This window comes from Mesoplodon mirus (assembly GCF_964341445.2).
Source record: "Mesoplodon mirus genome assembly, chromosome: 4".
In the NCBI taxonomy this organism is placed as follows: Eukaryota; Metazoa; Chordata; class Mammalia; order Artiodactyla; family Ziphiidae; genus Mesoplodon; species Mesoplodon mirus.
The window spans coordinates 103,096,784-103,118,510 of NC_138979.1; the positions used below are offsets into that span (position 1 = coordinate 103,096,784).

General features: G+C 42.6%; 2 protein-coding genes across 8 annotated transcripts in view; one reads left to right on the plus strand and one right to left on the minus strand.

Annotated features, from left to right (window-relative positions):
* The window catches only part of ZNF106 (zinc finger protein 106), a 63,074-nt gene extending 47,619 nt beyond the window's left edge, over positions 1–15,455 (plus strand). For all 5 annotated transcript variants that reach the window (XM_082619148.1, XM_082619152.1, XM_082619149.1 and 2 more), the window contains 9 exons: positions 2,716–2,832; positions 5,163–5,354; positions 6,171–6,233; positions 7,281–7,400; positions 7,917–7,988; positions 8,814–8,885; positions 10,500–10,646; positions 11,086–11,540; positions 11,788–15,455. In XM_082619148.1, coding sequence (XP_082475274.1) covers positions 2,716–2,832; positions 5,163–5,354; positions 6,171–6,233; positions 7,281–7,400; positions 7,917–7,988; positions 8,814–8,885; positions 10,500–10,646; positions 11,086–11,142 — 840 coding nt within the window. In that variant the 3' untranslated portion in view covers positions 11,143–11,540; positions 11,788–15,455. The remainder of the gene's footprint in view (positions 1–2,715; positions 2,833–5,162; positions 5,355–6,170; positions 6,234–7,280; positions 7,401–7,916; positions 7,989–8,813; positions 8,886–10,499; positions 10,647–11,085; positions 11,541–11,787) is intronic.
* A 132-nt stretch (positions 15,456–15,587) lies between these two features.
* CAPN3 (calpain 3) overlaps positions 15,588–21,727 on the minus strand; it is a gene marked incomplete at its 5' end in the record, with an annotated part of 48,714 nt that continues 42,574 nt past the window's right edge. For 2 of the 3 annotated variants that reach the window (XM_082619154.1, XM_082619155.1), the window contains 8 exons: positions 15,588–16,616; positions 17,027–17,085; positions 17,412–17,528; positions 17,749–17,827; positions 17,917–17,985; positions 18,476–18,540; positions 18,639–18,696; positions 19,078–19,155. In XM_082619154.1, the coding sequence (XP_082475280.1) occupies positions 16,590–16,616; positions 17,027–17,085; positions 17,412–17,528; positions 17,749–17,827; positions 17,917–17,985; positions 18,476–18,540; positions 18,639–18,696; positions 19,078–19,155 (552 nt within the window). In that variant the 3' untranslated portion in view covers positions 15,588–16,589. Of the gene's footprint in view, positions 16,617–17,026; positions 17,086–17,411; positions 17,529–17,748; positions 17,828–17,916; positions 17,986–18,475; positions 18,541–18,638; positions 18,697–19,077; positions 19,156–20,141; positions 20,256–21,727 lie in introns of all 3 variants that reach the window. The other variant, XM_082619153.1, reaches the window with a different exon arrangement.

The window sequence follows — 21,727 nt, forward strand, 5'->3', positions numbered from 1 at the left end:
TTCTTATATTAGAAAAAAAAGAAAGTTTAAAATCAATTATCTGAGTTTGTAAGAAAATAGAAAAAGAAGAAAAAGTTAAACCCAAAATAGGTATATAAAGGAAATAATAAAGAGCAGAATGGAAATGACCAATTTATAAAACTGACACACAATGGGGAAAAATCAGTGAGACCAGAAGCTAGTTTTTTGAAAAGATAAATTAAAAAAAAACTTTTAGCTAAATTGATCAAAACAAAGAGAAGCCACAAATTTCAAATATCCAGAATGTAAGAAGGAACCTCATAACAGCGTTATTGATCAATACATCCATCAACTGATAAATGTGGTATATAAAAAGTGGAATAATACTAGCAACAAAAAGGAATAAACTATTCATACATGTAGCAACATGGATGGATCTCAAAAACATCATGCTAGGGGAAAGAAGTCATATGTAAAAGACTACATACTGAATGTTCTCTTAATATGGAATTCTAGAAAAGGCAAAACTATCAGAGTTGCCTGGGATGGCAGTGGGGACTGACTGAAAGAGGGTACGAGGTAACATTTTAGAGTGCTGGAAACGTTCTGAAAGTTGATTGTGGTAATGGTTGCATAACTGCATACTTTACTAAACTTAATGAAACGTATATCTAACATGGTGAATTTTATTATATGGAAATAATACTTAAGTGTTGAAAATTGTAAACAGATTTTGGCAAGAAATTGTCTTAGGTAAACAGAGGGAAAAATAGTTGTAACAGGACAGGATAAACATAGGGTTAATATCATATGTTGTAAGGAGCTTACACCTTTGAGAAGAGAAATAGTAAAATCCCTACACTTAAATTGAAAGACAGAAATTCTTTAAAAAGAGGATATACAAGTATTTGAAAATAATAGTCTTGTCAATAAATGCAAGTTAAAACAGAAGTTCAGTACCATTTTGACTTATAAAATTAGCAAAAACTTTTTAAAGATTTTTCAGTGTTTTTAAGGGTTCTAACCCGCAGTAGTATTTGGCATAGTGGGACTGTACATTAGTGAAAAAAATTCTTAGTTTTTGAACTTGAGGTGTAACTTTATATAGTAAAGTACATAAATTTTAAGTATACAGCTTGATGAATTTTTACATAGATACACATTTGTTTAACCACCACCAAGATCGAAACACAGATCACTTTCATCCCCATAAAGCTTCCCTCATACACCTTCCACTCACCACCCCCAGCCAAAGAAAACCATTGTTCTGATTTCTATCATTATAGATTATATTTGTCTGTGCTTGAACTTCATATAAATAAACCATACTGGATGTATTCTTTCACATTAGCTTTAGCTCGCTATAATGTCTGAAATTCATCTTTATTGTTTCATGCACCAGTAGTTCTTTTTTATTACGGCAACGTATTCCGTTTCCCCTGTAAAATTACAAAATGATCTCACATGGATGGGTTAGCCAGAGGCAACATGTATTTTACCATTTGAGCATATTCACTGTCTTTTCCTTTATTTTACAATTGCATATGCAGCATTTATATTTGTAATTTTATGCGGGGAAAGTAATTTAAAAGACTGGCTCTTTCAGGTATGAAAGAAGGTTGGAAGAGATCAAAGGCTTTGATAGTCTTCAGCTTTTATCATCCAACCCATAGGTTGTCCCATCCTATAAGTAGGATGGGACAAGTAGGTCCTACTTATAACCGTCTTGATTTTAATGTCTGTATCCAGACTTTTTTGAAAAGCTAAACTTGGGCCTTTAGTCACTTAGTATCATTCAACTGCATTCAATCTTGAGCACTTACTATGTAACTGGCCCTGTTCTAGGTTTTAGGTAATTAGATTTTATCAGTATAACCCAGTTCTGGAAATTCATGGAAATGGTTTTTTGAAGGTCAGCTCAAACTGTGTTTGTATAACCTGGATATGTATCAGAATTACGAAGGAAATTTTTAAAAACACATATTCCAGGGCCTGAATTAGAATCTCAGGGACTGGGGTGAAGCTTGAGGTTCTATATGTTTTCAAAGCTTCTTGGGTAATTGTAGACCAGCTAACCTGATACTGGTTTGAAGGAGGCACTTGGGAGCTATTAAAATAGAGAATCAATTGCAGGAAAGTGCTTTTTTTTTTTTTTTTTTTTTTTTTTTGTGGTATGTGGGCCTCTCATTGTTGTGGCCTCTCCCGTTGCGAAGCACAGGCTCCGGACGCGCAGGCTCAGCAGCCATGGCTCACGGGCCCAGCCGCTCCGCGGCATGTGGGATCTTCCCAGACCGGGGCACGAACCCGTGTCCCCTGCATCGGCAAGCGAACTCTCAACCACTGCGCCACCAGGGAAGCCCGGAAAGTGCATATTTGATTAATGCAATTATCAGATATACAACTATAATCTTTATTTTCCTTTTTAAATGTCAAGTGCAGCTTTAACTTTATCTTTGGCTACTTAATTTAAGAGGCTAGAACCCAATCCATAGTGCCCTTTGAAGAATTTCTACATTCCAAATTAGAAACATAGGTAACAGAAGTTACATTTGTTTACTATATTACCTACAGCTTGAGGGTCTTTGGCTACATATTTCAAAGCAGAAAACAATCTAATATAGTCTTCTACAAAATAGAGGACGCTACATTTTCTTCCTCATAAAAAATCATTTCACACTCTGTTCTCAGGAGGATTGTTTTCACATCTTATTTGCCTTTAATCTCTGCTGATCAGGTGTTGTGTGCTTTTATCAGACTCGAGAGTGTGTGGAGCAGTTACAGCTGGAAGACCGGGTTCTCTGCCTCCACAGTAGGTGGCGAATTCTCTATGCAGGACTGGCAAACGGCACTGTGGTCACCTTCAACATAAAGGTTAGTGGTTGGGGAGAGAAGGCTGAATTCCCATGCCACTTGAAAATGGTGTGAGTGTGTGTGGGAAGAAGTTGAAGGCAGACGTTTTCCTGTTTTTGTGTGTGTTTGAGAAAGCAACAGAATTAGCTGCTACTCAAAAATTTATCTTCTGTTATAAGTGAAACAAGATGCTGCATTCTGTCTGCTCAGGCCCAAGTGTGCCAGGACCAAAGTGTAACTCTCCTAAATTAAACCAGGCCTGATGATTTGGGGCCAAATAATGAGTCATAGGTTAAACTAGTCTGTCTCATTTTAAGAATGACACCATGAAATGAGCTTAAATTCCTTTGAGTATGACATTGATGCAGTTTGGAACTGATTTAGGGTTTCATGAGGGTAGCTTGTTCTTGACTTGAACTAAGTCAAGGTTTGCCTTCATGCCTGTGGACCTCATTCTTTCCTGACCCAAATATAAATCCATTTGTTGAGCAAACCTTTATGGAGCACTATTACATGCTAGGTCTCAGGATAAGGCTTAGGAAATGAATACGGACCAGTTCTTAATGGCCCTATGTGCTTTGTTAATGTAGTTGGACTTGTAAGCTTTAAAGTAAGAGAGACATGATCTAATTTGTATTTTAGAAAATGTCACTCTGGAGTTGAACAGGATGGAAAATACTGGTACTAGTAGAAGCTTGGAGACCATTTAGGAGGCTTTGTTATGGCAGCTGACATGAAAGATTAGACTAAGGTGAAGAGAAAATGGATAAAAGATGTAACTGGAGGTAGAAGTGATAGGTTTGGTTACTAGTTAGTTGTAGCATTCTATCCCGAGGCCACCTGGTCATCTTTTAACAGTGTGTTAGAATGTTACTGTGTTATGCCTTGTTATAGTATCATATGTTTAGTTAGTACCTACTGTCTCTCCTTCTACCAGCTAGCTGGAACTACTTACAAAGAATGCAGTAAAATATGTCATGGTTTCTGCCTTTAAGAAGCTTAAAATCAAGTTAGAAGAAACTAGCACATATATAATCAAGTGTCAGATTATTTGGTTCACTAGATATGAATAGATCACAGAAGGGTAATTAGTAAAGGTTTTTGCATTCTAAATGCAAAGTGCTAACAACCTAGATTAGATTTGGTTAGAGCAATAGAAATGAAGACAGAATAGATTTAAAATATTTTAAAGGATAAAACTTGATAATTACCCAGTTCTCTTCTATTTTGTGAGATTAATGCAATCAGAGGTAGGTAGAAGTTTTGGGGCAAGATGATGACAAATTCAAATGGGAATGGTCTTTATTTTTACTTTTTTGAAATGGTCTTTAAATGGTTGAAAAGCCCCAGCAAAGATGGACCTTGAGACAGAGATTTGAGAATTTCTGCAGAGATACGAATTTTTAAGCCTTGTTAGGGCTGGACCTTTTCTGTTTTGCCCATATTCCTGGAACACAGTGCTTTCTGGGGCTCAACAGAAAGCATGGGCTGTTTACCTGGGCCTTCCCACCATTGGGCCCTGAACTCCATTGATCTATCTCCCCAGCATCTCAAGATGACTGAGATTGATGCTCAGCTCTGTAGACTCCCAGCTGCTGCTCTTGCCTAGTTTCTGGGAGTTTTATCTCATGCACGCACCTTAAACTACCTTTTTAGAGTTTTGGGGAAGTAGGAAACTTTATGAACAAGTTTGGTTTGGGAATGACGGAAGCAAGTCTAAAATCTAAGGTAAAGGAATGTTTGGGAATTCAGGATGTGACCATGCCACTCTGCCCGATACAAAGGCTTCTGTAGTTTAACTTAATGATGTCATGAGAGATAGACATAGAACCAGAAGTCAGAAGAAGGTCAGAATAACAGAAAGGTGGAGAATGAGAGACTCTGATTGTCTAAGAAGGTAGTTCTCAAAGAGAATTTTGGAAACAACCATGGCAGAGTGCATAAATTTTGGATGACAAAAAAAACAGTGAGAGTTCTTGGGTCTGTGGCATGGAAAGTGTATTCAAATATGAAAAAAAGGTTTATCATTCATTATCATTAGCTTAAGGGAAGTGAGAGAGGGCATAAAAGAGAACCAAATTCTAATTATGATCAGGATAGTACAGGTTAAAGGTAGAAATGAGTTTATAATGTAAGACTGTCCCCACTAGAATTGGGAAGGAAGGAGTCATGAATACAGAGTGTTGGAATAGGAATGGCAGAGGTTGGGGAGTTAGGGATAGGGAGTAGATATGAGAACTTACTGGTGTTAGAATTTAGGGTTTGTATCAAGGTAGTGATTTGGGTTAGTTGATGTTGAGTTTTTCCAACTAGGTTGCTTTTACTTCATATAATGGTGGTGTATTTTTCAGAACAACAAACGACTTGAAATCTTTGAATGCCATGGCCCTCGGGCTGTCAGCTGTCTTGCCACAGCTCAGGAAGGTGCCCGAAAGCTGCTGGTTGTGGGGTCTTATGACTGTACCATTAGTGTGCGCGATGCACGGAATGGACTGCTCCTTAGAACTCTGGAGGGTCACAGCAAAACCATTCTCTGCATGAAGGCAAGTATAGTGCAAAAAATAGGAGTTCATTGTCTGGTACAAATAGAAGGGTTTGACTGAAATTTCCCATGTTGTCTAATGCCTTATTTAGAATACAGATTACTATCCTTTTTTATTTTCTTTTTTAAAAAAAAAATTAATTCATTAATTTATGGCTCTGTTGGGTCTTCGTTGCTGCGCACGGGCTTTCTCTAGTTGCAGTGAGCGCGAGCTAACTCTTCCTTGCGGTGCGCGGGCTTCTCATTGCGGTGGCTTCCCTTGTTGCGGAGTACGGGCTCTAGGTGTGCGGGCTTCAGTAGTTGCGGCACGTGGGCTCTAGAACGCAGGCTCAGTAGTTGTGGCGCACGGGCTTAGTTGTTCCGCGGCATGTGGGATCTTCCCGGACCAGGGCTTGAACCCGTGTCCCCTGCATTGGCAGGCGGATTTTTAACCACTGCGCCACCAGGGGAGTCCCTACGATCCTTTTCTTTAGGCCTGGATTACCACAGGACATACTGTTTTTTAATATATTAACCAAGAGACAAATAAAATTGTATCTTATTGTAGAATGTAGATATACTCGAATGCCCTTCTAGCCTGCTTCGTAATCATGCTGAGGAAGCAAGAAACCCAGTAGTACATTGTCAATTCATCAGAGTACTTGGTGGCAGCACGTAAGTTTCAGTTCAGAAAATTTGTCTGAGAAACTTATTTCATACCTCGTTCATGCTCATCTCAAAATAGGGTGGGAAGTAGAATTTGCTAATGCGTATTACAAGTTAAAGGAAACTCAGAACGTTATATCGAATCTCATTAACTGAATTTTTTTTCTTTAAGGTGGTGAATGACCTTGTGTTCAGTGGCTCCAGTGATCAGTCAGTCCATGCCCACAACATTCACGTAAGCCATGTTGGTGTAAAGAAATCTTTAGTAGAATGATGATTAAAGCTTGAAGGATTCCTCAGACCTCTTGCAATTTAAATTAAGCCCTTTTTCTATTGAAAGACTTAATAATAATCCCTGCACATAAGCTCTTGGATAATATTAAGTACTGTAGAAATTCTGACCTCATCAAAATTCTTAGTGGGGAATAGACTCAAAATTTATGTAAGGTTTAGTTTGAATGCCTCATTTAAACATGAAATAAATTGAGCATCTGAGGCTCTAAGAAAGTAGATATGATACATAGTTTAAAATAGCACAAGTAAAAACAGCCAAGAGACTCTGCTCAGGTCACAGAGGCTGCTTTTGAAGCTCAGTTCTTAGTCTGTAAACCTGGGGGTTATCCAGCCTCAGGGACTTGTTGTCCAGACCCAGTGAAATGATAAAAGTGAATATACTTCAAAAGCTATAAAATATATACACACAGAGCTGTGGCCCTTCTCTTTCTGTGACTTGGGGTTCTCCTCCAAGATATAGTGCAGGGCTTCCCTGGTGGTGCAATGGTTAAGAATCCCCCTGCCAGTGCAGGGGACATGGGTTCAAGCCCTGGCCCGGGAAGATCCCACATGTCGTGGAGCAACTAAGCCTGTGCGCCACAGCTACTGAGCCTGTGCTCTAGAGCTCGTGAGCCACAACTCCTGAAGCCCACGCACCTAGAGCCAGTGCTCCTCAACAAGAGAAGCCACAGCAATGAGAAGCCTGCGCACCTCAATGAAGTGTAGCCCCCACTCGCCACAACTAGGGAAAGCCTGCACGCAGCAACAAAAACCCAACTCGGCCAAAAATAAATAAATAAATATATTTATTTAAAAAAAGATACAGTGCATACATTTTGTATAAGTAACAAATGCTTGTGGGAGTATTTCATCTGTTAAAATTAGTACAGCTACGTGTGTACAAGTAGTCTCAGAATTATGTCTTATAGAATTACAGAATTATAAATCTCAAAAGTCGGAAGGAATCTTGAAGGTCAGTCTAGTGACTCTTATCTCTCTTCTGATGCAGACTGGTGAGCTTGTACGGATCTATAAAGGTCACAATCATGCAGTGACTGTGGTGAATATCCTAGGAAAAGTGATGGTGACTGCTTGCCTGGATAAATTTGTTCGTGTCTATGAATTACAGGTAGAATTTAGACCCAGTATTTTGCTTGAATGACTTGGGGAAACTGTCTGTTTGGATTTGGTGTTGGTTTTTCTATATGGAAAGGCTGGGGTGGAACTCAGGAATCTGCGTTCTTCACAAGTGCTATAGACAATTATGAAGTAGCTGGTCCTTGGAGGACGCTTTCAGAAACACTACTCTGAGATACCTGGTCAGGCTCACACGTGTTAAAAATTAAATGGTTTCTGGAGAGCAGCTGTAGTCTGTAACACCTGTCTGATTCTCTTTGTGTGCAATTTCAGGTTTGAGACTTTGACACTACACAGAAATTGGTTTTATTTTTTCTAGTTACCAGCTCTTCCCTTGAGGAGAAGGAGCTGTTAGATTATGTTTCTGTTAACATGCTACTGGTACTTCAGCTTGGTACCTCAGGTGTAGTTTTAAACCTTTCAAAGGCCTTCAGGGACTATGCCTGTTAAACACAAGGTATAAATAACCTTAATTCTCTCTCTTTTTTTTTTTTTCCCTCCACCCAAGTCGCATGATCGATTGCAAGTTTATGGAGGACACAAAGACATGATTATGTGTATGACCATCCACAAAAGTATGGTGAGTATAATTTGCCGTGCCACATATTTGTCTTTGAATGTGTTTACTAAAAATTGTACAAACTATTAATAATGTTACTACTTGTCACTTCCAAAAAGGACATCTGTTTTTGATACGCCTCATTACTGAATGTCTTTCTATCTCTTGGTATTATAATATTGAAAACCCAGTAATGCTGTTGAATATTCCCTTTTTTATTAAGAGCTAAAATAATTACAATAAAAAATATAATACCACCATTAAATAGAAGGTAAATTTAAGATGTTTCCCCAAAAAAAATAAAATTGAGTGGTGCTTTTTTCAGAGACATTATGATCTGGACAGTACATTGGAATAGAGTCAGGAGATTTGGCCAGTGTGGCGTAGTTATAGCAGACCTAAAAGTAGAAGCTAACTCATGTAACCCTGCTAATCCTTGATTTATTTTATTTTTAAATTTTGAGGTTGAACCAGAATGGATGTTTTTCAGACTTTAAGCAGTAGAACCTTTTGTTCCAATGAAATACAGATGCCTAATATGCAATGCCCAGTAGAAGCCAGAGCTACACCAGTTAAAGTATAAGTGGTGCCTCTGATCCCTGCCACTTCTGCTCTCAGCCACAATCCCAAGAGTGGTTCTCTAAGGAGCACAGCTTCAAAGTGTCCAGACTAGAAGATCTGCACAATACTTTCCCATTATGGTACTCTGGGGCTGGTTTGGGTTTAGGTTTATGTTTTCTTGTTGTTGTAGCTGCTACCAGTAACTTTTGACTCTTATTTTGAGGATGATTGTAGTCGTTTTATTGTGTGTTGTTTTGGTCTGATGTGATAAACCTTTTTCTCTAGATTTATACTGGCTGTTATGATGGCAGTATTCAGGCCGTGAGGCTGAATCTGATGCAGAATTACCGCTGCTGGGTAAGGAGTGAAACTGTTCTTGTCACCAGACTTAGATGTTGCACAACCCCAGGCCAATTTATAGATCTTCATTATCATCGGTTTAGCATTTTTATATTGAGCGTCTGCTTTTGCCTTCCACTATAGGACAAATAAGCTTATTTTTAAAAAACTACATAAAATGCTTCCATACTTCTGTAATGAAAAGTCTAATCTTAGGATTAGATATAAAGCATATTTAAGTATCCACTCAGAGTTTATCTCTTTTGTGTTTTTTATTTTGTTTTATTACTCTATTGATACATGCCTACAAAAACATCAACAGTACAGAAGTGTGTGAAAGAAAAATATAAGTGCTTATTTTCATGACCTGCCCACAATACTTTACTCATTCCTCAGGCATTACATGTATTAATAGTTTGGTTTGTTCCTCATTGGTTTTTGAGGAATAGGCAGATAAAAATTTGCATTTTTGAAGTTTTAAACCTCAGTTTACTAGGCTAAATTGAGTGGTTTCTATTTTGGGGTGGGAGCTCGTGATTAACCCTCAAAACTTTCACACTGTTTCTTATAAGCCTTAATTTGTTTCATCAGTTCTAGTAGTTAGTTGTGACCAGAGAAAAGTTGATGGCACTGAAATTTTTTTTCCCTAAACCCTGACCTCCTTTTTCAGCATTGATGAAATGAACTGGATGCTCTCCATTTTAAAATTTGATTTTGGGTTTGTCTCTTGCCTAATTACTTTCCAGCTTTTTACACATCACTATCTTTGATTTTTAGTCTTCTCAGTGAAGACAAGCAAAATCTAGGACAACAGGCTCCAGAATATACAAATAGACTTAACTTATTTAGAGAAACGAGGAAAATACCTTCTGGTTTTAAAGCCAGGGGGATGGAATAGTGCTTACAGAGGAAAAACTCAAATTTGCATTACTTTTTAGAAATGAACATGTTAGAATGAGAATCATAGGATTTCTTTCAAGCCTGTAGGGAAAAAAAGCCAAGACGAAGAGTCTTTATGCTTTCTGACTAACAATTGAAACATAGCCACATTTATAATACAGTAAAAAAAAAAAAAGTAGGTGATCACAAGACTTGATTCAAGTAATAAAAATTGTTAATAAAGTCAGGCTTCCTTGGCAGTTTTCTACAACAAGTGTTTCCACAAATGTAGTTTTCTTTATCAGACATTTGTATTTTCAAGTTTACAAGTCAACAGTTCTTCGAATTGTTAAAAATAACCCTTTAAGTATTGCAGGAAAGCTCTTTGCCTTTCTTAAATAAATGGACTAAGAAACTCATTTTATGGTGGCAAGATAAAGCATAAGTATGGTTTAAATTGAATTTTATGTAACTTGTCTGTCAGTATTTGCTAACAGCTTCCTTATCTAATGATGTAATGACTGCCTTAGTGCTTTGCCTTCTCAAAATATTGCACTGTCAAAAGACTTCCCAGTCTTTTCAAGTTTCTCATTAAATTGATGATTAATTTGGTTGCCTCTGGCTTTGTTGAATTTCCTAGCCAAGAATAAATTAAAGCATAGGGGCTTACTTACAGGATGCAAGTGAGGAATATTCTCATTGTATGTTTCCTATGCTCTTTATAACTTAACCTTTCATTCTGTTTCTCTCCAGTGGCATGGTTGCTCTCTGATATTTGGCGTTATAGATCATTTAAAACAACATTTGCTGACTGACCATACAAATCCGAACTTTCAAACTCTGAAATGTCGCTGGAAGAACTGTGATGCTTTTTTTACTGCTAGGAAAGGATCCAAACAGGTACATCAGTGGGATTTCAGGTCAACCTGGGGTCATTTGACTGCTCAGAGCAGGGTTCAGTAAACCTTTTTTGCCTTATTAGAATGTTCAGAATTGCAGTAAACAGGGAGAGTGTAGGGATTTTTCTTTTTATTACTATCCAGGGATTTGGTATATAGCTTAATGAGGTTTCAAATGAAGAATAGGTAGTTTCTGAGAAAGAGCCTAAAGAGAATGTTTTCACATGTTTCCAGTCCAGTAACTGAACCTAGAGGTTTATTACAGTGCTCTTGTTAAGAACTCATCTTTAAGTGCGCAGTTCCATGTAAATTAGAGTGCTGGGTCCTAACTGCCTTTCATGTATGGATCTTAGAATGTACCTGTGAAGCTCCCTGGCTTTGACTTTCTTTTGTCCTACTACCATCTTTTCTCTCACGGGCCCTTTTCCCTTTATTCCTAGGATGCTGCAGGACACATTGAACGACATGCTGAGGATGACAGCAAAATTGATTCATGAAGTTTCTTGCCTCCCATGTTGGGAAGTCTTTAGTTGAACTAATTTCACATCAGCCCCTTACACAGGCCAGTGTCTTCCCTTCCCTAGTCAATCAGGGAAGGAGAGAGTGGTTACTAGCCAGGCTTACCACTAGCATAAGTCTGGGCAGCTCTATGGGATGATAGGTTACACTTCTAAGTTCTTGCTGGAGGTTTGTTAGATTTAAACAGATTTTTAAGGAACCATACTCTTCTGGGACAGCATGGCATATAGTAATTTATGCTACTGGTGTTCTCCAGATGTTTATTAAAGATACAGATCTTAATTGGCTACCTGGTTTGACCCTAATCATATGTATATTTTACTGATTTCAGTCTGTGATTTTTAGTTTCTGTTCTTATGATGGTTTAAACCTATAGGCAGGCTTTTTTTTTTTTTTTTTTTTTTTTTCTTTTTGCGGTATGCGGGCCTCTCACTGCTGTGGCCTCTCCCGTTGCGGAGCACAGGCTCCGGACGCGCAGGCTCCGGACGCGCAGGCTCAGCGGCCACGGCCCACGGGCCCAGCTGCTCTGCGGCATATGGGACCCTCCCAGACCGGGGCACGAACCCGTATCCCCTGCATCGGCAGGCGGACTCTCAACCACTGCGCCACCAGGGAGGCCCTAGGCAGGCTTTTAAGTACAAATTTGTCCACTGCTAGATTTTTAGGATCAGTTTTAATTTCTCCTTAATTATTACAATCAGTTAATTGTAACAGCTGGATATTTAAATTGGAAGCAAATAGTTTCCTTTCTTTTTCTTTTTTTGCGGTACGCGGGCCTCTCACTGTTGTGGCCTCTCCCGTTGCGGAGCACAGGCTCCGGATTCGCAGGCTCAGCAGCCATGGCTCACGGGCCTAGCCGCTCCACAGCATGTGGGATCTTCCCAGACTGGGGCATAAACCCGTGTCCCCTGCATCGGCAGGCGGACTCTCAACCACTGCGCCACCAGGGAAGCCCAGTTTCCTTTCTTAACAATTATGTACAGTGTGTTTCGGTATGCTCTTCGTAGATAGACAGAGCTGGCTTTAAATGCTAAGGGGACACACAATAGGTTTTTAACAGTTAGAGTAACTGCTCTGCTGATTATATTTTAGGAACTCAGGCAGCAAATCACATAATGACAAGTCCTTTCAGACAGTACTTCCTATTGAACTTCTTCAGATTTTGATAGAGTGCTCAGTTCAAGGCAGTGCATAGACCTAATGTCTACTTGGAAATCTCACTGTTAGACCTGGGCACTCACTGCAGGTATTGGCAGGCTGTTCGAACTGGAGGTATAACCTTTATCTCTCTTTCCAGCTTCTGACTCTCCAGGCGGGCTGTGGGTTTGAAACCTTTTCATTTACTTAATTGCCAAACCCCACTCTTGTATTCTCTGGCTGTGCCTAGACTGACAGTAGCCATCATATACTTCCTCTGGGTTCACAGGGTACTTTGCACCCACCCGCAGTACCCAAATGGGGGAGTCAGGATAAAGCATCTGAATATAGTTTTCAAGGCTTCAGGCAGGCTTCTTAAAGACCAGTGTCTTGCCTTCACCTCCCCACTAGCTGGGAAGGGTGGAATAGGATGAAGGGAAAGACCCTACCTGTCCATTGAGAGCAGCCAAATGAACAAAGCCTTCATGAGACTGCTTTGTTTTTGGATTTTCTCTGGACTCTTAAGAGAAGCCATGGAGGTGTTGCTTTCCAGCCTTTTGTTTCTAGATTCTCAAAACTGAAAGATTCTACAGAGAGAGAGGGGAAAAGGGAAAAGAGCCCAGCGCCACATACCAAGCTTCAGATGTGATGTCTGTTCTTTCCTAGGACTGCAGAGCATCCAGGTTTATCTCCACCCATCTTAGCGCACACACTTCTACTCACATGTCTTCACTCAGGCTCTGGGGCAGGGGGACTTCCTCAGGGGTTCATGGATAGGTTTCAAGAGGGTATCCAAACCCCCTGGAATTGTGTGTAAGACTAAGTAGGTGTTTTTTTTTCCCAGGGAAGCCTCCAGTGGTTTTCACTGGATCCAAAAAAAAAACATTAAGAACTAATCTAGGAGCTACATCTAGATAATGAATGGCTCCACAAGCTATTTGCTTCTGTCCTTATGAATGGCAGAACTCTTGTGTTGAACACACTATTGAGATTTGCATGATACTTGAGAGAGAACAGAGAAGATGCTGTTGCATAAAGTTTATGTGTGCTGTTTCTGTCTGAGAGCAAGCATTCCCATCTGTCACCCCATTTCCTGTACAGGTGACCAGAGAAGCTAAGCTGTTCTGTGGGTTTGGGAATGGTGATTCCCAGGAAAGTACGTTTGGATTTATTGCTAAACCTGGCATTTTCCTTTGGGCTGTAGTGAACCCACATTTCCACGTTGGCTGGGCAGCGTGCTGAGGAAGTCTTGCATACTCTGTTGCGTAGGTGCCCTTCTGTCCTGCCTGAGGACATGTCTGAAAAGATGAGAGTGGTGGAGCTTCTGTACAGCTAGAAGGGGGTATATGAGGTGTTGGGCAGTCATGGGGAACTGTTGTAGGTATGAACAGACTGATAGAATCAGTAAAAACTGATTTGAGCTTAACTTTCATAGAATCGTGCACAGTCTGTCTGCCTTTATGTGTGCAGTTGTGGATGTTCCTTGTACATGTGTATGTGCGTGGGCACCTATACTTGTAATACTTTTTCTCATTTCACGAGAATTTTCTTTGAAGCCGTGGCAATAATGTTTTTGTTTCAAGAATGCGTAAAATTCGTTTAACACCAGGTTAGTGTATTGCCCTAAATGCACTGTTGTAGCCATCTGTTTAGAAATAAAGGCACCATAAGCATCTTGGCTGCTTATGGTTGTATGTTATTACTTCTAAGTGTCTTGAAAGTTATGCAAAAGTGTTGTTTTAAGTCTTCTACAATGTCTTGGCTAATTCTGGCCTTCTGTTCCCCCTCAGAGTAGAGCAGTGGCTCAGGGATTTGTGTTGGCTCTGATATTTAGTACTTAGTTGAGGAAGGAAATTGTTACACGACCTGACAAAACACAACTCATTTCTTATAAGGAATTGGAGGCCATTTTTAGAATGTTGTTTTTAATTACTTGTGTTTACTTCTAACAGCTAGAAGACAAGAAAACCATAGCATAAATCCTTTTGTGTGCATATGCTAGGGTTTTAATGGCAGTTTATTCTGATGAAATATCAGTCACTTCAAGTTTTATCCTGAAGTTTTTAATCAGGTTCAAAATTTTGGTATACTGCTCTACTCAGTAGAAAGCAGTTAAACATAATACAAAGTTATCTTGACCTGATGTTACTTGAATTTGAGAGAACGTCATTGCTATTACACTCCTGCTTTTGTGGAGAATTCTTTTTCTGCCTCAGAAGAGTTAGCAGTTGAGTGTTTAGCTCCTGACCTATCTATAATTTATAGGCAACCTCACTGCCATTTAAGTGATTATTTGCCTAACAAAGGGTTTTTTGTTTTTTTCTTTTTGGTAGATTATACAGTGCACAACTTTAGTGACTAGGTATGTGGATGATTTGGTGGGAGTAGGTGTACAAAACTTAGAGGAATGGTATGGTATATTTTATGGAAGAGAATTCATTGGAGGGGAAATGAAAGTATAATGTGAAGTGGGATTTAAACAGCATGTACCCTCTGGTTTGCAATTTATATACGCTGTCTTATAAATTTTGTTCCTGTTACCTAAAGGAGAACTCCTAAAACTGTTCAGAAGGCCATGCCTGCCACATTGTTAAAACAGTGATTTTATCCCTGCCCCAAGTCATCAGATTCCTCAGGATTTCAGAGAAGCTGTCTAATGGTTAGAATTAGAAGTTGTGGTAGAGATGATTTGGGTTATACTGAGTTCCATGTACAAGTGGATGTGAAATCCTGATTAAACCAAACCTACTGCTTACCAGACAATAACCTCTAACCTCACCTCCAACCCCCAAGTATGTGGCCTTGCTGGGTCACATGGTGACTAACGTTTCCCAGATTTCCTCTAAATTCAAGGTAGTAGCCCAACTGAATTGGGGGAGGAGGGAGTCAAGGAGGAAAGGCTGTTGAAGATCTTTCTCCTACTCAAGAGAAATATATGCCCTAGAGCTGTGCCAGCACCCTTGGTGTCTGATTTTTTTTTTTAATTGAATATGGGTTAGAAGAATGAAATCAGATGACACTTGACTGCAAAAATGTTTATAAGCAAATAGCTTAGCCTTCTTACATTTTGGTATAAAGCTGTGAACTTCCTAACTTTGTAAAGCAAGATATAAAGCAAATATAAGGGGAAAATAAAGTACTTTTACTAATTGTTTATTTTTGTTACCTTATCTGCATATTCATAGCCAAACCCTTCTTTTCCACATTGGTATAGAGAACAAGAAGGAAATTGGGTAGAAAATGAAAGATGGTTGTAGATATGCCACAGATCATGGTCCAGATAAGCTCGGCAGACAGCTACATATAAGGATTTATTCAAGGTCATACAGTAGGTCAATATTAGTGGAGGAACTAGGATTAAAAACTTTATCTCTGCTCCATTACACTCAGGTAACTGGCCCCTCTGGTTATAGGTGACCCATTTTGTCTTGATCTAGACACCAACAGCTATTCCCCTTCCTTTCCTCATGTGTCTTGGAAAGTATTTGAGTGATTCCTGTGCTCAAGAAATAGCAAAAGGCATGATTAAAGTGGGGTTTAGGATTTATTTGTGTATGTGTGTATTTTCCATTGCTGTGTTCTGAAACTACGGCTCTCTATACGTGATAGGTAAGATTGGAGCTACTCATCCCTGCTATGGCTGACATCTAAATGTGAGAAAACAAAACATGATCAAGCCAGCTATACAGGTGCCTTTATTTAGATCACCTTTTTTCAAAATGCAACCAAACGTATGAGTCAGATAACCCAAAGTGTCCAGCCCTCTTCCGCTGAGCTAGTTTACTCTGGAGCAGGCCCATCCTGAAACAGTCAGGCAGAACCAAATGCTCACTGGGCTGCTGTCCCGTGAGTGGGAGAATATAAAGGTGATAGAGGGCTCTGGCACCAGGAAGTGTTGAGTGCCACTGGCAAATGCTTCTGTGAACAGCCGAGGGCAAGCTAAAGGGAGTGTTTGCTTCAGAGCTGAGGCCACTCAGACTCCAAGCAAAGATGTCACTGGGCCATGGCTAGCTGGGGCAGACAGAGACACTTGCCTCCATGTGGCACAGGGACAGAGTTGTTCTCCCTTCCCCATTCCTTAACTAAAGGGTGAGGCTGGGCATGACAGATGGACAGATACCCTGAGGCTGAGAAGGAAGTGCATAGAGGAGGAACAAGACCAATGAGGTGCCTGGAGGTCTGCTGGGGGTGCAGCTACTGTGTCCTTTGAGGTAAGTGGCTCTAGCTCTGTTGGGTGAAATTGAAATCCTGAGTGATCCTGCATGGCCTTGGATGAGGCCAGCTTGGTTCAGGCATACATGGTGAGCTGCAGCCACTGAAAGAGGAAGTCCCAAGATCAGAATGCAAACAAGAAAAGAGAGCCCAGCCCTAGGGATCTAACAGGGTAGAGGAAAGGGACAGTCCCCAGCATGCCAGACACTGGGAAGATTTTCTGAGAAGCAGCAGTTTACTGCATCCTTCCCACAGATCTCTCCTAGAAGGTACATATTTTCCAGCATAAAGTCATTGTAGAACTGAGGCCTCTTTGGAGCCTTCCCCCAGTACACGTTCCCGATGAGCCACATCCTGCTGAGCCGTGAGCTTCCCTTTATGTTCCTTTCCCATCCCATCCCTCCACCACCGTTGGGAAGTGAGGAGCGCATAGTGTGTCCAGTCTTCCTCATGGATTCCTCTACCTCGAATTTTAAGGTACAGGGGGATTGTACTGCTTCTATTAGGCTTTACCTCTAGAACGTTGAGTTTGATGATACCGTCACCATCCTTGTCAAATGCATGAAAAGCTCCTGTGTGGAAGAACGCACAGGCCAGAGGCCAGTTAAAGGCTCAGTCCCCCTCCACTGCTCTACCTTCCCTTAACAGGACCGTGTGCTAAGTGCTGCTCTTCAGCACAAAAATCTACCAGGCAGAGTACCGCCAGTAACCCTCCCTTTGCCATCCCATTCTGAGCCTGAAGAGGCCCTTCACCTTTGTTCAATCTGAATAGAGTAGATTGGGATTTGTCCAAGGTCATACAGTAGGTCAATTAGTGGAGATTCCCGCCACCACAGCTGTCGCCGCAGGAGAGGGGGCAGGAGGGGCAAAGAGAGCAAAAGGGTAGCTGTCCACTTACTGAACATGCCCTCCAGCCTGAGGAGGCAGCAGATGAAGCTGTCGAAGTCGATGTTCATGGACCTGTCTGCATAGCGCATGGTGATGATGTCGTAGAGCTGGTTGTTGAGGTGGAAGCCTGTGGGGGGAGCACAGGAGAGGTGGGGGTAGGCTTGGAGCCCTCAGGCCTGCGTGCTATCTCCCCTGCCTCCTGGTCACTCTGGGTCCTGGGAGAGGAAAGCGAGAAGCCCTCTCTCATTCCTTTCTCTAGTAGGGCCCAAGTGGCCCCATTCTCCCCTCCCATTCCTGCTCCCACCGGCTCCAGTCCGCATCCTGGCCACCCCCTTTCTTCCCCACACCTGCGTCATTGACTGCATTTCGCATCTCGTAGCTGTTGATGGTGCCGGATTGGTCTGTGTCGTAGTGCTTGAAAATTTTCTGGCCATAAAAAATTTGAGGACAGAGGTCACACACTGAATCTCTGAATCAATCCCTCCCTCACTCCCACCTTCGTTCTCTCATCCCACCTGCCAGGCCTTAATCTTCTTCCAGAGGTGATGGAACTCTTGTAGGTTCAGTCTCCCAGAGCCGTCTGTCTGGAGGAAGGAAGTCAGGGCTACAGGGCACATAGCAAAATCCCCCTGGATGGGGAGAGGGCTTTCTAGGCGGCTGTGCAGGGAAGGTAGCCCCATAGGAGAGCTTTGCCCAGGATATCCCACTCTGCCCTGTCCTGGTATTTAACACCCACCTCTATGCTTCCCGAGTCAAAATTAATGCCTGCTCTGTAACCCAGGGAACCTTTCTCCTAAGGACCACTTTCGTTAGGCAGGGCCCCAGGCAGAATCCCAGGCCTGAGGTTAAGAGCAGGGGCCAATGTTCTTCCCAACTGTACCTCCTCCAACAGCCCCTTTCAGACCAGCAGCCAGGAAGTTCTAACTCAGGGCCTCCTTAAATCTTTCCTCGGGCATGAATTTGAGCTCCTCTGCTTGACTGGGCCCCCCCCACCACTTCATTTGTTGCCCTAGCCCCCAGAGGCTGCACAGGGGCTGATGACAGAGGCTTGGGAAGGGGTGGCAGGAAGGATACGTCCATGAGAGCAATCATACTACGGCAGGACTCCAGCGTGAAGCCTTGTGTCTTCAGATCCTTATCTGGGAGGTATGGAGAAGAGTGAGGAGCTGCTTTCAGATAACTGCACACACCCTGCCCCCACCACCCACCTGTTTCTCACAGAGTCTGAGCCACTCACGTTTGTTCACAACTCTGTTAAGGATATTCTTGAGCTCATCTGCACAGATCTCCATGTCCTGAGGAGGAAGGGGGAAGAGAGTCATTGTTCAAGAGTACAGCAACTGATGGAGCAGAGGCTTTGCAAAACAAATCCCGGCTGTCCATGGTTGTAAAGTCCCTGCCAGGGCTATTCTGTCGTGGGGAAGCTGGGGCTCTTCTGGGGAAGACACACTGCAGCCTCGGCTGACCAGACTGCAGTGGGCAGCTCAGAGCCACCCAGTGGGTGTGTTGGTCAAAAACTCGAGGACTTCACTTGTGGATTTCTGCACTACACTCATACACCCTGTTTCCACCAAAAGCCAAAATGACCTCTACTGAACCATAATGAAATAACTGGCAAATTGAGCAATTAATCAAGGAGAGGAGTGTCTGTGGGAGTCGGGGTTGGAGGTACTCACATCGCCTGCTATCTGCCTGAAAATGTTCCAGAATTGCTGCTGTTCCTCACTTCCCTGGTCGGCGCTGCCAGGCTCTGACTATGGAAGCGCAAAGGAAAACTGGTTGGTGAGGACCAGGGAGATGGGCAGACCCGAGAGGAAAGTTCCTTCTGGACTGAAGGAGCCAGGTACCTAAAACAGCCCTAGGTGGCAGCAGGAGCTGGGTACAGGGCAAATGCTCTTCTTTTTCGGCTGACCCTGGTGATCTGGAGTGAGGATCGTCTAGGCCCAAGTGACCCTTCACTCCATACCCCCGCAGCTCAGACATTCTAACCAGAGGAGGTATACTAGCTCTGCAATCATGTAATGACAGCCCTCTTGGTCCTCTCCCCCCATCCCCAGCTGCTAGAGCCCCCTCCACTGTTTTGAGCCTGACCATCCCAACCAGACCAGCCCCAGCAGGGCAGAGGGGGCCAGACCAATCTGATAGCTCCAGCTGCCTCTCTCATCAAGGCCAAATCTTCAGAGGACCCTCCTCCCCTCCCCACTCCGTTGCATGGGCACTACAGGATAGAGATAGCCCTGGATTTATCTGTGTACTTTTGCCTCTTAGTCTATAACCTCCTGGAAGCTTTATCTATCTGATCACCTCTCCCCCCTCTAACACCGTCCCCTGAGCTCTGGAGGACTCCATTTCTGGTGTCATCCCCCTTTTCCACTACTGTTCTTTATCCTCCCCATTGTTAGTGACACCAGGAAACGAGTTGTTCCATCTCAAGCTGCTTCTGTCGTAGGCTTTGCATCCCTCTTTCTTTCCTGGCTGGATGGGCTCCAGTGGGGAGGCTCAGCCTGTCCTTCCCAGGCCTAGGACCAGCTTGTTGTGGCAGCCAACCCCAAGACATTCACCCAAGCAGCATCCCAAATTTTAGGAGAACTTGATGAGAGAAAAGGTCAGTGGGACAAACCGAAACCTCTAGATGTTAAAGGGACACCCCACCCCTGTGGCCCCTCCAACCCCCATGCACCCCAAGAGGATAGACCTCAGTTATGTGCTGGCTACCCCTTTCATGCACATGCTCGGAAACCTGTGGGGATTTTGCTTGCTTATCAGGGCTTGTTTTGTCTTTGCCCTCCTCTGATTCCTGGTCCACACCCAGCTCCTTGTTGCTGTTTGCTCTGTCTGAAACGAAGATGATAGGCTGGAGAGAGGAGGGAAGTGGGGAGGGGTCAGGAAGGAAACAAGGATTACTGGCTGTGCGGGCACAAGGAGGCAGCCTCCCTCCTGGACCAGCTTTGTCCAGTGAAAAGGGAAAGAGCAGAGCTGGGAGTTCCTGAACCTCCGTTTCACCTCCATCTCTGCCACTAACAAGCTGTGTGACTTGGGGAAAGATGCTAAGTCTCTCTGGACTTCAGTTCCTTATCTCCTCATGGTAGAATTTTGAGGATTAAGCAAGGTAGTTAGTACACGTGAAAATGCTAAGAATGCTAAAAGCAGCATGATCTAGTGCAGTGATTTTCAAGTATTTTGTAGATTTTTTTTTTCAAATGGAAGCCCTGTTCAAATTAAATTTCCCCAGAAGTCATTAAAAACAGAGCTTCTCTGCTTGATGAAGAAGGCAGAGCTCTTTTCCCTCAGCGTCCCCACATCACCGTGGCAGCTACTGAGGCACCTCCAAGGAACCTCTAGGACTCGGCAGAGGACACATTGAAAAAAGGACTCTGATTAATGGCATGGTCAGTGAGTGAGGTCAGAACACTTGGCTGGCGTCCCAGCCGTACCCCTCACATCTGAGAAATATCCTCTGGACTCGGTTTACTCATCCATTAATGGGGATGATAAAACCTGCTTTGCCTTTCTCATTGGGCTCTTATGGGGATCACATGGGATACTGAATGTAAAACTGTATTGCAAAAACATTTAAGATGCTACACAAATATAAGGGTTATTTGCCAGACATGCTCATGCAAGTGAGGAGGATATAAAAGGGTGGAGAGCAGCTGCCATGCTGTGCCAGTACTGGTTGGTGTATACATCTCACAGGGAAAGCCAGAGGAGAAAGGCTAGGCTGGTGGCTGCAGTGCAGAGAGCAAGGGGGCAATAAGAGTCTCTCAGAGCAGAAATGGAACCTGACCGCTCTCTGAGTCCCCATTTACCTTTCCATACTGTTCGTATGGGACAGCACAAATGGACAGACATATGTATGGAAAGAGCTTCCCCGGCTTTGGCTCCCAGCAGGCCCCAAACACCTTGGCTTGCTCTGCCTTCCAAGCAAAGGGTCTTGTTCAAGTAACTGATGCTTGTAGGGAATCCCAGAGCAAGTGGGGCTCACAGTCTGAAGCGGGGATGTGTGCCCATGGACATGGTGTGGCCATGGGGCACCCCTGCCAGGCACACATCTTGGGGCCCAAGTGTGGGTCTGGGCAACACAGGCAATGGAGTACAAGGGGCCTGCACCAGAGAGCTGAGGGCAAGAAACATGGGTTTTGGAGCAGACAAATATGATTTCCAGTTCCATTAGTTGTGTGTCCTTAGGCAAGTACTTCTGAGTCTTTCTCCTCATCTATAAAAGGGGAATCATAACAGCACCTACCTTGTAGATACTGTTGTAATGAAAACAATGTATATTTTACCCCCAGCACAGTGCCTTAACATGCAGTGTTAGGTGCTTAG